Here is a 13,670-nt window from a genome sequence, read left to right as displayed (position 1 = left end):
GGGCACCACGCCCTTCACCCACCACCCTTTAAGCTACCTTTGTTAAACCTATTCACCCATAAATATGAGCTTCTGTTAAGATTTTTAGAAAACCCTTTAAATACACAACCCCTCATTCATACCACCTCCGTTGATATAATTGTCTGTGTATCAGGAAGCCAGGGCTAACTGTCAATGATTAATCCTTTCTTTATTGGTCACAGCCGTTATTTTCATTACATCCTCTTTCATAGTCTTCTAAATAATCTCCAACTCTATCAATGACGGTTCCATATTCCCATCACTTAAGCTTAACTCATCTACCATCCTCAGTTGTCCCTTTCCATTATCTACCAAGCTCTGACTTTTGTCTGTAGAGGGTCTGTTCAGTTACCTGAATCATATCCTCCAAGGTATCTTTCACCATCATAGGGTACCTCCCTTTTTGCAAAAATTAGCAGACTTATCTTTTTTGTCTGCTCAGTTGATATTCAAATTATTGAATTATTGAATTGAAAATAAACACTATTCTTCTTCCGTTACCTGCGCATATGACATAGAGACTGTGAGAACATTGTGCATGTTGACCTATATTGTGTTACGGTTCCCTGGTTACTTGAATCACAACCACTGACGTTATCCGCAAAGTGCTTTGGGACCATGACTAGAGACTGGAAAGCACTATAGAAATGATTCAACACAACATATCAACCACAGAACCAAAGCTACAGAAAAATAACCTATATGTTTTCTATTTCTCCACCCCGTAACATATGAACTGGGTACCAGGTGTCCCTTCTCCTGTGTGCCTATCTGGAGAACCATCTATGAAATGAGTGATTTTACACTCCGTAATGGACATAGGCTTTGCAGGTCCTCAAATCATGAGCTTGAATCTTAATCTGTGAAGAAATTTTCAGACCATCTTTCATTCCACCGTTTGATATCAGCTCTTCACCGGAAGACACAGCAGCCTCTTATGAATGGGCAACCCTGGTATCAACATCCATGTGTGCACATACGTAATGGTGCATGCTCATTTTTTTCTTCATTTTCTTTATTTACTGATCCAAGATGGCATATGCTATTTGAAATGGTAAATAAAAAAAGAATTGTAGTTGTGTGAAAGTATTTTATGCACCGTAAAGCAGCCTGGAAGTGGGAATGGGTCTAAGGGAATGAGGAGTGGTCTGGTGTCAATGGGGCAACAGATGTGTTTTATGCTAGGGTTGAGATAGGATAAAAAATAATGTAATGCCAGGGAGGATGTGGGGAAACCAATGGGTGAGCTTGGTTGAAATATCAGATTATTTGTCTTTACATTACATGCAGTCTAGGAGAAATGCCTAAAGTCTGTGACCAGACTAACACTATCAATGAGGTGTTATGGTGTTAGTTTAATGCCTTTGGGATACTAACCTATATACTTTAGGGATGAAAAAGAGAACATCACCTATTTGTTCCTGTAATAAATGAATGTTCGCTCACCTCTAGGGATGGCCCATGTAACACTATGAAAACAGACTTGGTTCACTGACATGGAGGTTAACACGCTGCTCCTACATTCAAGGTGTAAACCTTGCTTGATTAAAAAACGAATGACCTTCGGAAAACACCAGACCTGAGCTCTGACGCCATTTTTTGTCTCTTGCAGGAATCCTGACGGTGACGTCAGCCCCTGGTGCTACATTGCAGAGCACGAAGACGGTGTGTACTGGAAGTACTGTGAGGTGCCGACCTGTCGAAGTAAGTAGTCTTTAAGCAGACCTTCTAAACTCATCTCAGCACCGGCTCATATTATGTGTAAGGCAAAATAAATTAAGAGAAGGACCAAGTTCAAATTCTTTTCAAAGGTTAAGAGAGATAAATGTGTTCCCAAGCAAGAATCGTATGCTTTTTAATACTGGTGACAGCCAGCTTACCACAAAGAAGGAACCCCGTTTTGGCTTTTTATGATTAATTCAACGGCCCATGGGGGAATAAATGCATAAACCAGGAGCAAAAGCATTACAAATGGGACACAACACGTTTGAAACACCAAATGTAGCCCGCATAGCTACACAGCCAGCGAATGTGCATGCTAGAACAAAATTAAACAGTAAAAAACTATTCGCACAAACTTCCAACATAACACGAGACAGAACACCACACATATATTTAGCACATCAGCTGCCACCATACGCACAAAAGCACTTCCCACCACGAAGAGCCACAGACTAATATCCAGAGGAACATATCGGGCAGCATTCCCACGCAAATCCACAATACACAGATTCATCTTGTAGTTATGGTACCTAAAAGCACCTCCTACCAAGAAACCTAACATACACATCAATACCTCATGTTGGGAAATGGGTATCAAAATGACGTAGCAGGTTTACTGGCAGATGACAGAGGTCTCCGTCCATAAACAGCTGATTCAAAAAGTCATACTCCTATATTTCCATCAATAAGACCAAGACAAAAATGGTACTGTGACTAGAACACAATACCGCAAAACAACGTCACTAGCCTAATCTGACGTCTGGTTACTGTGGGAGACATCTAACCATAACGTTAATCATTGGACAGTTGAAAGTACCACATTCAGCAAAAAACAATGGGGGCATCAAATATCGATTACACAGCTATATATATATATATACAGTACAGCGCATTACTAACCTAGTATAGCTCCTAAGGGGAGGGAAAAGGGCTTCTTTTTGAGAACATAATAAATGTATTTTCAGCTATTTTCCATTAACAACTCTGCAAGCCTGGCATTTTAGATGTCGACCTAAGAGTTCTAGAAAAGGACAAAAAAATCTCACTTCATCTCGTTAATCCGAACTAGAGGGCTACTGCATGTTAATTAAAAAGTGGAACCCGAACAAAAGGGATTGAATACATGCAGTCCGAAAAAAATTCAAAGTACTGTAACATGTCCAAATCCTTCAGCTGTGTCCTTAAAGGAGCAGCTGTCAGGATTCAAGTGAAGCATTACATTACAATATTTTAAAATGGTACTACAGTATTAGGAGAACGTTTACCTTCTCCCAAAATATTCCAGGATGACAACAACTTGCCTGCCTCGTGCAGTGGAACACCTCTAACCGCTTAGTTCCACAGAAGTAGCTTCACTGAATCTTGGCCGACCGGCTCATGTGAATCTCCTGCACCTCTGCATAGAGCTACCCACCGCCACCACAGCCATGGTATTAGTATGGGAAGGAATGGGACGAACGAAGGTAAATAAGATTGGTAGGAAAACGGCAATTGGCTGGTAATTGAAGGATTTGAACCACAGAAAGCGGTGCCCCTATTACTGAGAGGCAGGGTTGGCCTGTAGCATGGGAGAGTTGGGCCGGTGCCCAGGGCTCTGCCCTTCAGAGGAGCTTCCTTTGACAGTCTTCCTTCCACATAGCTCCCAAAAAAAATGTGCTTAAACACTTCTCAGGAAAATTGCTGTGTGTCCTCATTTCCGTTGGCTTCCCCTCGTGGAGCTCCTTAACCTTGCTCTGACCCGCCCCTTCGCCTTCCTTTTATACCTCCAACGTTTTCAACATACAGAAATATAAAGGCGGGTTAGAGTGCCAAATTTGGTCTCACCCAAGACACTATGGGCCAGATTTTTAAAAAGTGGTGCTACTATTCTTGCACCACTTAGCGCCCCCTTACGCCACTGTGTGTGCTCTGAATCTAAGATGCGGCACACCATGGCAGTAGTTAGGAAACTAGCGGCAGAATTTTTGACACTAGTTTGGAGCTTTGTAGAACTAGTGTCAAAAATGTTGATGCTAATCCGGCAGAGCCCATTGAGGCCCACTGTAAACAATGGTGTGCCTCCTTCTAATGCCTGCTCAGAGCAGGCGTTAAAAGTGTTGAAAAAAAATGACGCAATGAAATCTCTTAGATTTCTTTGTGGCATTTTATCAGCCTCCCCCCAATAGGGGAATGTCCCCTTTGCATACATTATGCCTGTTGCAGGCATAATGTAGCACAAAGGGTTACTAAGTGGTGCAACGCATGAATTGCGCCACTTTGTAAGTATGCCATGGGGAAAAGGCCACCTTAGAGCCACCAAGCGTAAAAAAAGGATGCTAAGGTGGTGCTAAAGTGGCACTAGGCCCTCTTAACTCAGGGCCTTTGTGAGCAAAGGCCAGTGCTGCTGAGAGGTAGGGGGCACAGACAGGGCGTGTCCATTCAAGATGGAGTCAAGAAAAGGTGAGATAAAAATGTGGGCAACAGAGGGTCTGCTGATGAATAAAAGCACTTGATAGGAGAAATGGTTCAATTGGACACAAAATAAAGAATGACCGGAAGGTAAGTAAAAGTATTTAATAAAAGTAACTGAAAACACATTAGACTAGGTAGATGCGTTGTAAATGGGGAAAGCACTGGTAGCCGCATTTGCCATGGAAACATTAGAGGTCACATATAGAACCCCAGGTGAATCTGTTCCCTCCTAGTCATACCTGTGCATGGGACAGCTCCTGCAAGTTTTTAAGATGTACTCAAGCTTTTTCTGTATCACTGCTCCCCTGTTTTTACTCTTGCGTCAACTCATCAGCGATGCCTTGCTCCTCTGCTGGTCCCATGCTACTTTGTATTCAGACTAAGAGAGTATTGCACAAATTTTGCATTCCGAAGGGCGCTGCCAGCATGACTTCTTCAGCTTCATATCCTATGCCAGCCCATGCGATGCAGCAGATGGCTAATGCCCCGAGTACTCAAAGCAATGTGGTTCATTATGACTTTTTAAATGGAATTCCTTTACAAACCTTCATAAGAGCTAAACCTTATCACCGTTTCAGAGGACCAAAACATAATTTTCAAGCCTCTTTTAATATTGCTTCACTTATGTCCTTCTGAACTTTCTCCACGATTCGACTTTGTGCATTTAGCAGCTGCTCATTCCAAGCACATTGTACCCCAATACTACAGGGAGTGCAGAATTATTAGGCAAATGAGTATTTTGACCACATCATCCTCTTTATGCATGTTGTCTTACTCCAAGCTGTATAGGCTCGAAAGCCTACTACCAATTAAGCATATTAGGTGATGTGCATCTCTGTAATGAGAAGGGGTGTGGTCTAATGACATCAACACCCTATATCAGGTGTGCATAATTATTAGGCAACTTCCTTTCCTTTGGCAAAATGGGTCAAAAGAAGGACTTGACAGGCTCAGAAAAGTCAAAAATAGTGAGATATCTTGCAGAGGGATGCAGCACTCTTAAAATTGCAAAGCTTCTGAAGCGTGATCATCGAACAATCAAGCGTTTCATTCAAAATAGTCAACAGGGTCGCAAGAAGCGTGTGGAAAAACCAAGGCGCAAAATAACTGCCCATGAACTGAGAAAAGTCAAGCGTGCAGCTGCCACGATGCCACTTGCCACCAGTTTGGCCATATTTCAGAGCTGCAACATCACTGGAGTGCCCAAAAGCACAAGGTGTGCAATACTCAGAGACATGGCCAAGGTAAGAAAGGCTGAAAGACGACCACCACTGAACAAGACACACCAGCTGAAACATCAAGACTGGGCCAAGAAATATCTCAAGACTGATTTTTCTAAGGTTTTATGGACTGATGAAATGAGAGTGAGTCTTGATGGGCCAGATGGATGGGCCCGTGGCTGGATTGGTAAAGGGTAGAGAGCTCCAGTCCGACTCAGACGCCAGCAAGGTGGAGGTGGAGTACTGGTTTGGGCTGGTATCATCAAAGATGAGCTTGTGGGGCCTTTTCGGGTTGAGGATGGAGTCAAGCTCAACTCCCAGTCCTACTGCCAGTTCCTGGAAGACACCTTCTTCAAGCAGTGGTACAGGAAGAAGTCTGCATCCTTCAAGAAAAACATGATTTTCATGCAGGACAATGCTCCATCACACGCGTCCAAGTACTCCACAGCGTGGCTGGCAAGAAAGGGTATAAAAGAAGGAAATCTAATGACATGGCCTCCTTGTTCACCTGATCTGAACCCCATTGAGAACCTGTGGTCCATCATCAAATGTGAGATTTACAAGGAGGGAAAACAGTACACCTCTCTGAACAGTGTCTGGGAGGCTGTGGTTGCTGCTGCACGCAATGTTGATGGTGAACAGATCAAAACACTGACAGAATCCATGGATGGCAGGCTTTTGAGTGTCCTTGCAAAGAAAGGTGGCTATATTGGTCACTGATTTGTTTTTGTTTTGTTTTTGAATGTCAGAAATGTATATTTGTGAATGTTGAGATGTTATATTGGTTTCACTGGTAATGATAAATAATTGAAATGGGTATATATTTTTTTTTGTTAAGATGCCTAATAATTATTCACAGTGATAGTCACCTGCACACACAGATATCCCCCTAACATAGCTAAAACTAAAAAAAAACTAAAAACTACTTCCAAAAATATTCAGTTTTGATATTAATGAGTTTTTTGGGTTCATTGAGAACATGGTTGTTGTTCAATAATAAAATTAATCCTCAAAAATACAACTTGCCTAATAATTCTGCACTCCCTGTATAGTCCAAAAGATTCACCATTCACGGTCTCCAAGCACAAGGCTCCACATCCCTACGGTTTCAAAGATTTAGCAGGCACTGGTTAAAAGCACAGTGTGCCCCAATTCTGCAGCCTCATGGGTTTGCAGACAGTGCCTCGAATCATATTGCTCCCCAATACTTCAACTTTGTGGGGTTAGAAACCAGTGAGCCCAAGCACAGTACATACTAATGTAATAGTTTCCGGGGTTTAGCCGCCACTAACTTCAATAAATGTGCCTCCCACTGAAAGAGTTAAAAAGGATTAATTCAACATTCATGAAAACGGCGTCCCAGGCTCTTTAGTTTCCATGACGAGTCCATGAGCTATCGACGCAGTTCAGACCTCTAACATCCCCTAGTAAATCCAGTCACATTTCCACTCAACCTAAAGGAACGACATTGGCTTTATATCAAAGCTAGGATTGAATTCAAGATCTAGGCTTTCAGCTAAACCGTCCTCTATATCTGGCAAACCATTTCAATATTTAAGGGGACAAAGAAACCACCTGAGCTACAATTCTTTATACGTGGAAGCACCTAGACTCAAGACCTCCCGAGGGCTGAACCAAACCTTCACACTGATGCAACAAATTTCTTGAACTCCATCACAGTGACCTAAGAACTGAACCTGCCACCCTTCTGTTGCTCAAGAAACAACTAAAAACCGAACTCTTCTGTGTATTCCTGAATGATCATCCGATCGGTTGAACACAAAGACCACCTCACAAAGTAAAGCTCATTTTTTAGATGTGTTCTGTTCAATTATTGTTATCAATATACCTTGTCATTTTCATGTCATTGTAAAGTGCAAGTGGAATACAGAGACCACCCCTCAAAGTAGAGCTCTGTCTTAACTGTGTTCTATTCAATTATTGTTATCCATATAGTTTGTCATTTTCACCTTTTTGTAAAGTGCACTAGCACTATGTAAAACTGTTAAATTAATCTGAAACATGGTTAGAGTACATAGAAACTTCCTTTAAACAAATCAGCTGAAAAGATGCAATTAAAAACTTCTAACACTCACCAGTGATTATAAGAAACAATTAATCATACTGTGCCCCTGTAATTCACTGCACATGACCTCTCACACGTCATACAGCGGACAGAATAACCGTCACGTTTATGACAGAGTAACCCATCTTCCAAGATCTAAATCAGGCCCTGTGTTCACTCCTGCATCACAGACCTATGGAGCGTGGCAGTGACGATAATCGGGTCCTGCTCCAGCACTTGTCAGAGGGTGCTACTGCCGATGTCCAACAATAGCAGCCTGACATCCAAGAGGAACACATAGGGAAGAGCTTGGACTAACTCCGACAGAGTGTTCTGTTTCCCAGCCCCAGTTAATGCAGAAGGGTGCACCACTGCTTGTTCCAGGCCCCTGCCTGGAATTGGTTAGGGACCATTTTTGATTGTTTACAATCCCTTTAGTTAGTTTACAACTTGCCTGTGATTGTTCTCTTTTAGGAATGTAAACTGGAGAGCGTTTTAATTGGCGTAACAAAGACCTAAAAACCCTTATGACGTGAAAGCACATAGCACATGACCAGTCTTTGTTTATTTATGATTTATTCTTTGCCCGCATTGTTTATCTCCAGCAGAGCTGGCTCCCACAGTGGGTAACAATTCAAGACGGTCAGCAAAAGGGACACTTCCCACAGCAAAACCTGGTCTGTCCCCTTTTAGATCGGCATGTCATAGGCTTGAGGAGCCAATTCAAGCAGGCTGCAGAGAATCAGATTTAATACCTATTTCTGAGAGTGCTGCGATGAAGCAAGCGCCTCTGCTATAGTCTTCATCATGTGAAATTACCCATGAATCTGGGGACACGCAAGAGTTGTGACAGGAGAAACACAAACAACTTCCCACTTTCTTGCCTTCTCTTGCGCTCTACTGCTTGGATCCCGGCTGGTGCTGCATCATGCTCTAGGTTCAAAGCAAAGGGTTGCTTAGGAAGTTAGAAAGATAATTAAATGAAAAAAGTTATAAGGGCCTTCCAATAAGTAAACAATTCCTGACTGATCAAAATATTTCTCTGCTTGAATACCAAGGAATCTAGTTAGGATTGAGCTCTATTTGCATCCTAAACTTCCATTACTCTTCTCTTTGCTTCTCAAAGATTCTTGAAGACTTTCAACCACCGGAATAGCCACTTCAGGGAATACAATTCCTCTTTTAGTGCATTTTGGAAAATGTCATTTTCAGTTAAAGCTGAAATGTTCGGATACCTTTCTTAGCATTTGATATTATCAGCTCAACACTCATGAAGATATGGGTTAATGCCTTTCATCATTTCCACTCACACACTGGCCTACCACAAAGAGAAGTATATCCATTCTAATTGGTGGCCCTTGCATGATTTTCAAAACTCCACAAATTATGGAGCCCACCTGGAAAAAAATGATGAATAAGGGTCTTTCTCTCCTCTATTTTAGATCTCAGGAAGGTTTGGTACCCTTTTCACCTGAAGTATGGAACCTGAAGGTCTGCACTGTCATTAGCAGAAACTGGACCTCATCTTGACTTTCACTAGTAACATTTACCGCTGAGCATCTCTTCTGTGATCAGCCAAGAAAAGAATTATCCAAGTCAGGTGCAATTGTTTCTGTAATTAGATGATTTTCAACCTTCATCTCTGTTAAGAGCTTGGCAGCTTCTACTCTCTCCAGTTGCTTCACACACAGCACTGTGAGCATACTAAAGCTGTGCTCTCCAACTCTGCAGGTGTTCCACCAGCACACCGTCCTGCTCACGTACCCTTCCGCTGAATGTAACTTCCCTTTGCATAACACTAGCAACCACACTACGATACCATTACACACGGTCAATCATCTGTACCTTCTTAGAAATTGATTCAGGATAAACCAAGAATACTCACTCCTTTGTTGCCATTTTGTGGAGGCTCTAGCTCAGATCTCTCTGGCGCAGTGCGACACGCCCTACCTTCCATGGCGCAATCGGCGCCTCTAGCTCAGATTTCTCAGACGCAGTGCGACACACCCTACCTTACATGGCGCAATCTGCGCCTCTAGCTCAAATCTCTTTGGCACAGTGCGACACCCCCTACCCTACATAGCACAATCTGCGCCTCTAGCTCAGATCTATCTTGCGCAGTGCGACACCCCCTACCCTCCATGGCGCAATCTGCGCCCTTCGCCCAGATCTCTCTGGCGCAGTGCAACACACCCTACTCCCAATTACGCCTCCCCCAGAGTAGCCTCTACTTCAGACACCACATGTCCGGACGGTGCTCTCTCTTTGAGCTCAGTCTCTGTCTGCAGCCGCAGCTGTTCTTCACTTGCCAGCATTGAGGCTTTGCTAAATTTTCGGAAGAACCCTGGCCAAGTCCCACGAGCCCTTAAAAGACGTTAAATGTGTGTTTTGTTCTACTGGTGCCAAATAGTTTTGCGGGGGATTGGACACAGATGAAGGAAGGTCAGGCTGCCTGGGAATTCTCTTTCCTTCGATTGACATTGTTCCATTTAAACAAGAATATAGTGCTGCTGAAGTGGTGATGTAGCGCTCACAAATCTAAAGGACAGGTGAGTGTCCTCCTTCGAATCTGACACCACGTACCTTTTTCTGCTCCCAGACCCTACCCCCTCTCTTTTTCAAGAAATCTGTATATTTTTGTAGCAGAACGATTCGTTTTGTATTCTTTCAAGGACATAATTTTAGGAGCCAAATTTGCGTGGAAGACGCTTCCCTGCAAAATCTGTCCAAATCGTTTTTGGATGAATTATTTTATATTCAAATTACTACTTTGTGTTAAATTATATATAAAGTGAAAAAACCCATTCACTAACAGTACAATTTATCCGAAAGCCCGGTTTTTGCTATAGAAACATATGCATTTACAAAAGCATTAGGTTTCACCTTGTCAAACGCTCTTCCCAACACTCGTGCACTGATAAAGACATAACTATCTTTTTGGAGAGAGGACTGCAGGTGCGGCTCCTCTGCCCCCTCCCACCTCGCCTGCAGCAGCAGCTGCCAAACTTCTACAATACAATGATAAAAAACTATGGGGGTCATTACAACCCTGGCGGTACAAGACTGCCAGGGCTGTAATGACGGAAGCACTGCCAACAGGCTGGCGGTGCTTCCCAGGTCATTACGACTGCGGCGGAAGTGCCGCGGTTGCACCGCCGGGGCCGGCGGTTTCCCTCCACAATGGCCCCGGCGGTAGTAATCCGACAGTGCAGCGCTGCTAGCAGCGCTGCCCAGGGGATTACGAGTCCTGGCGGTTTGAACTGCCAGGAAAAGGCTGGCGGTAAGGGGAGTCGTGGGGCCCTTGGGGGCCCCTACATTGCCCATGCCACTGGCATGGGCAGTGCAGGGGCCCCCTGACAGGGCCCCGTGCAGCTTTTCACTGTCTGCTTAGCAGACAGTGAAAAGGGCGACGGGTGCAACTGCACCCGTCGCATGGCCGCAACACCGCCGGCTCCATTTGGAGCCGGCTCCAGTGTTGCGGCCGAGATCCCCGCTGGGCCGCCGGGCGAAAACTAGGTTTCCGCCCGCCGGCCCAGCGGGGATCTCCAAATGGCTGCGGCGGGGGTGCGCCCGCATTGGCGGCCGCCCGGCGGTCCGATCTTGATGGGCGGCTTCAGCCGCCCGCCAAAGTCATAATGAGGGCCTATGTTTATTATCGTTTTATTGTAGAAGGGTTGGGGCCACATGCTGTGACGAGCACAAAGGGGGAGTGCTCAGCACTCCCCCTCAGTGCACATGTATGTTTGGCGGGGCAGTCTCGGGCCGGCCACACATACATGCGCACTAAGGTCTGTCGATCCCGGCACTGCGTTGCTGGGTTCCAAAGAGCAAGCAGAGGCTCCCAGTCTGGGCTCTCCGACCAATCTCAATGCTGCTGTCATGCAGTGGGTGGGTACCATTGTGCCAAGGATGCACCCAGTATGTCAACAGTAACAGACATAGAGCATGGCATGGCCAAAGATGAAAGAGGCTCATTACTTTTTAGCTCCATGCCGCTGTCCCACAAATGAGATCCTGCATAAAAGTAACTACGGAGTCCCCAAAATATTCTGAGAGCTGTAGAAGACGAGAGTGAAACTGTGTAAAGTCAATGAGCTGCTGGAGCTGCTTTTCTGACCTGAATTGCAGTTGCCAGGAAGCAAGCTCTAGTGGCCAAGATGATGCTGATGCTTGAAGCCATGTCAAATGGAGCTGTCAGTGAGCACTGGCATGTGGTTCCTGCCTTTCTCCTTGTACCTGCCAGCGTGGGGTGTGGGTGTCTTATACTCTGGAAGGAGGCCGACTGGAGGACTTCAGGGTTGTGGTGCTGTGGTGCGCACAACATCAATAGAGTGCTGTAGGTGAGCGGAGTGGCAGTGATCTTCCCTTCTACCCTAGTGTGTGGCACCCTTGGAAGGGCGAGTGATACATTCAAGAGCACTTGTACCAGCATCACTATACTGGGGGCAACTAACATGAACTCTTGATAGGGCAGGGGTGCGATCTCAGTGCCTCCGCTTTCCCCAAGTAAATAATACTAGAAGGTTTCCTGGATTTCCAACATTTATTTTACCACTATCAACCAAATGTAGTTTCTAGATTCGCTAATGCCAGATAAATAGCACAAACAAGAGGCATTCCGAGAGGCAACTACAACCTGGTCCACAATATGGACTGTAAAGATCTACACTGAGTTTAGGGTCAAAGAAATTCAGCACATGGCTACAACAACAACAAATCCTGTGTATGTGGGGGTAAGCAAATCTGATCACAAGGGAGTACTCGTTTTACTCCTAACTACAAGTAATACACACCAGATTAGATATGCTTCTAGGAACCCTTGAGGTGAGCACAAGAGCAATGACCTATGAATTCATGGTATGGAATCAGATCATAATTCACTGTTAACAACAGCGCAATGATGTAGAACTACTCTGGCCAAATCTATATGGGGACTCCAGGAAGATGCTCTAATGGACATTGCCTACAAAAAACTATTGGTGAACATATTGATCAATACTTCTGGGAAATTGAGTGGTTAACCCAGAGCAATACAGTTGAATGGAACACATTTAAGTTGGTGCTGAAAAGACATTGCATAAAAATCACATATGGAATTCGGCAAGCACTTTAGAGTGACTGATCAGAGAGCCAGAAATAGGGGCAACCAGTGTTGGTCCTCTCCTGTGCAACGAGTGTGGCACATTCTGGGCTCTTAGATGACAGTAGATGCCTTTACTGCAAATAATTTTTCTGGTCTGGCTGGTGAAAATAGAAATTTCCATGCCACCCATATAAGCTGTTCATGCAGAGGAAGAACATACACTGGATGCACAAGCAAACATTAACGAAACATTCCCTAACTACAAGATAGGTTTCTACACTACTCCACCAACCAGAGAAATCTCTTATATACAAGGATACTTAGATTACTTAGATACTATCCACTTGCCCAATTAATGCCACAGCATTGCAAATCCCCTAACTCATTACTGTCTATAAAAGAAATCAAGTCACCCATTGACAAATTAGAGGTAACCAGGACTCCAGGGTCTGATGGATTTCCCCCACAGTTGTGCAAGACATCTTAGATGGATTTGGCCCCTAAATATTTAACCATGTACAAAGAATCACAGCAAAATAGTGTAGTCCTGCAATTCACCAAGAAATCAATTATATAAGTTCTACCAAATGCTGTCTGTGATTCTCTGTAAGTGAAATCATGCTGCCCGTTTTCACTCCTCAACAAAGATTTCAAAATGTTAGGGAAGGAGCTAGTTTATTGCCCTTATTGCCTGAAACTGTACATTATGAGTAGTATGGTTCATCCACGTGGCAACACATTCCTTAGCCTGAGAAGATTGCTCCGTGTGATGGATGAGATCCCTAAAGATGGGCCACGCCAGGCAAGACCTCACTAGATACAGAAATGGTCCTTGCCACCTTTCTCTGTCCCTACTGATTTAAAGTGCTCAAAAGGATGGAAATGGGAAAAGAATGTCTAAAATGGATAGGTCTTCTGTATACGGAACTAAAGGGCAGGGTGCACTCTGACCATATGGCATCACAAAGGGGCTCCAGGGGCGCCCATTGTCCCCACTATTGTTTGCATTAGCCATAGAGCAGATGCTGAACATGTTAAGAAATAAAAAAAAACAGCAATAGGAATATAACTTGAAATTGGACGGCACGTAATCTCATCCTATGCAGAG

At 44.1% G+C, this 13,670-nt stretch overlaps 1 protein-coding gene across 1 annotated transcript in view; it reads left to right on the top strand.

The window, feature by feature from the left end:
- The window catches only part of KREMEN1 (kringle containing transmembrane protein 1), a 289,192-nt gene that overhangs the window by 175,728 nt on the left and 99,794 nt on the right, over nt 1-13,670 (top strand). Inside the window, exon 3 of the mRNA XM_069214466.1 lies at nt 1,634-1,725. Coding sequence (XP_069070567.1) covers nt 1,634-1,725 — 92 coding nt within the window. The remainder of the gene's footprint in view (nt 1-1,633; nt 1,726-13,670) is intronic.

This window comes from Pleurodeles waltl, chromosome 11 (genome assembly GCF_031143425.1).
Source record: "Pleurodeles waltl isolate 20211129_DDA chromosome 11, aPleWal1.hap1.20221129, whole genome shotgun sequence".
NCBI lineage: Eukaryota > Metazoa > Chordata > Amphibia > Caudata > Salamandridae > Pleurodeles > Pleurodeles waltl.
The sequence above is the reverse complement of the archived record's forward strand: the minus strand, read 5'-3'. Positions and strand labels throughout refer to the sequence as shown.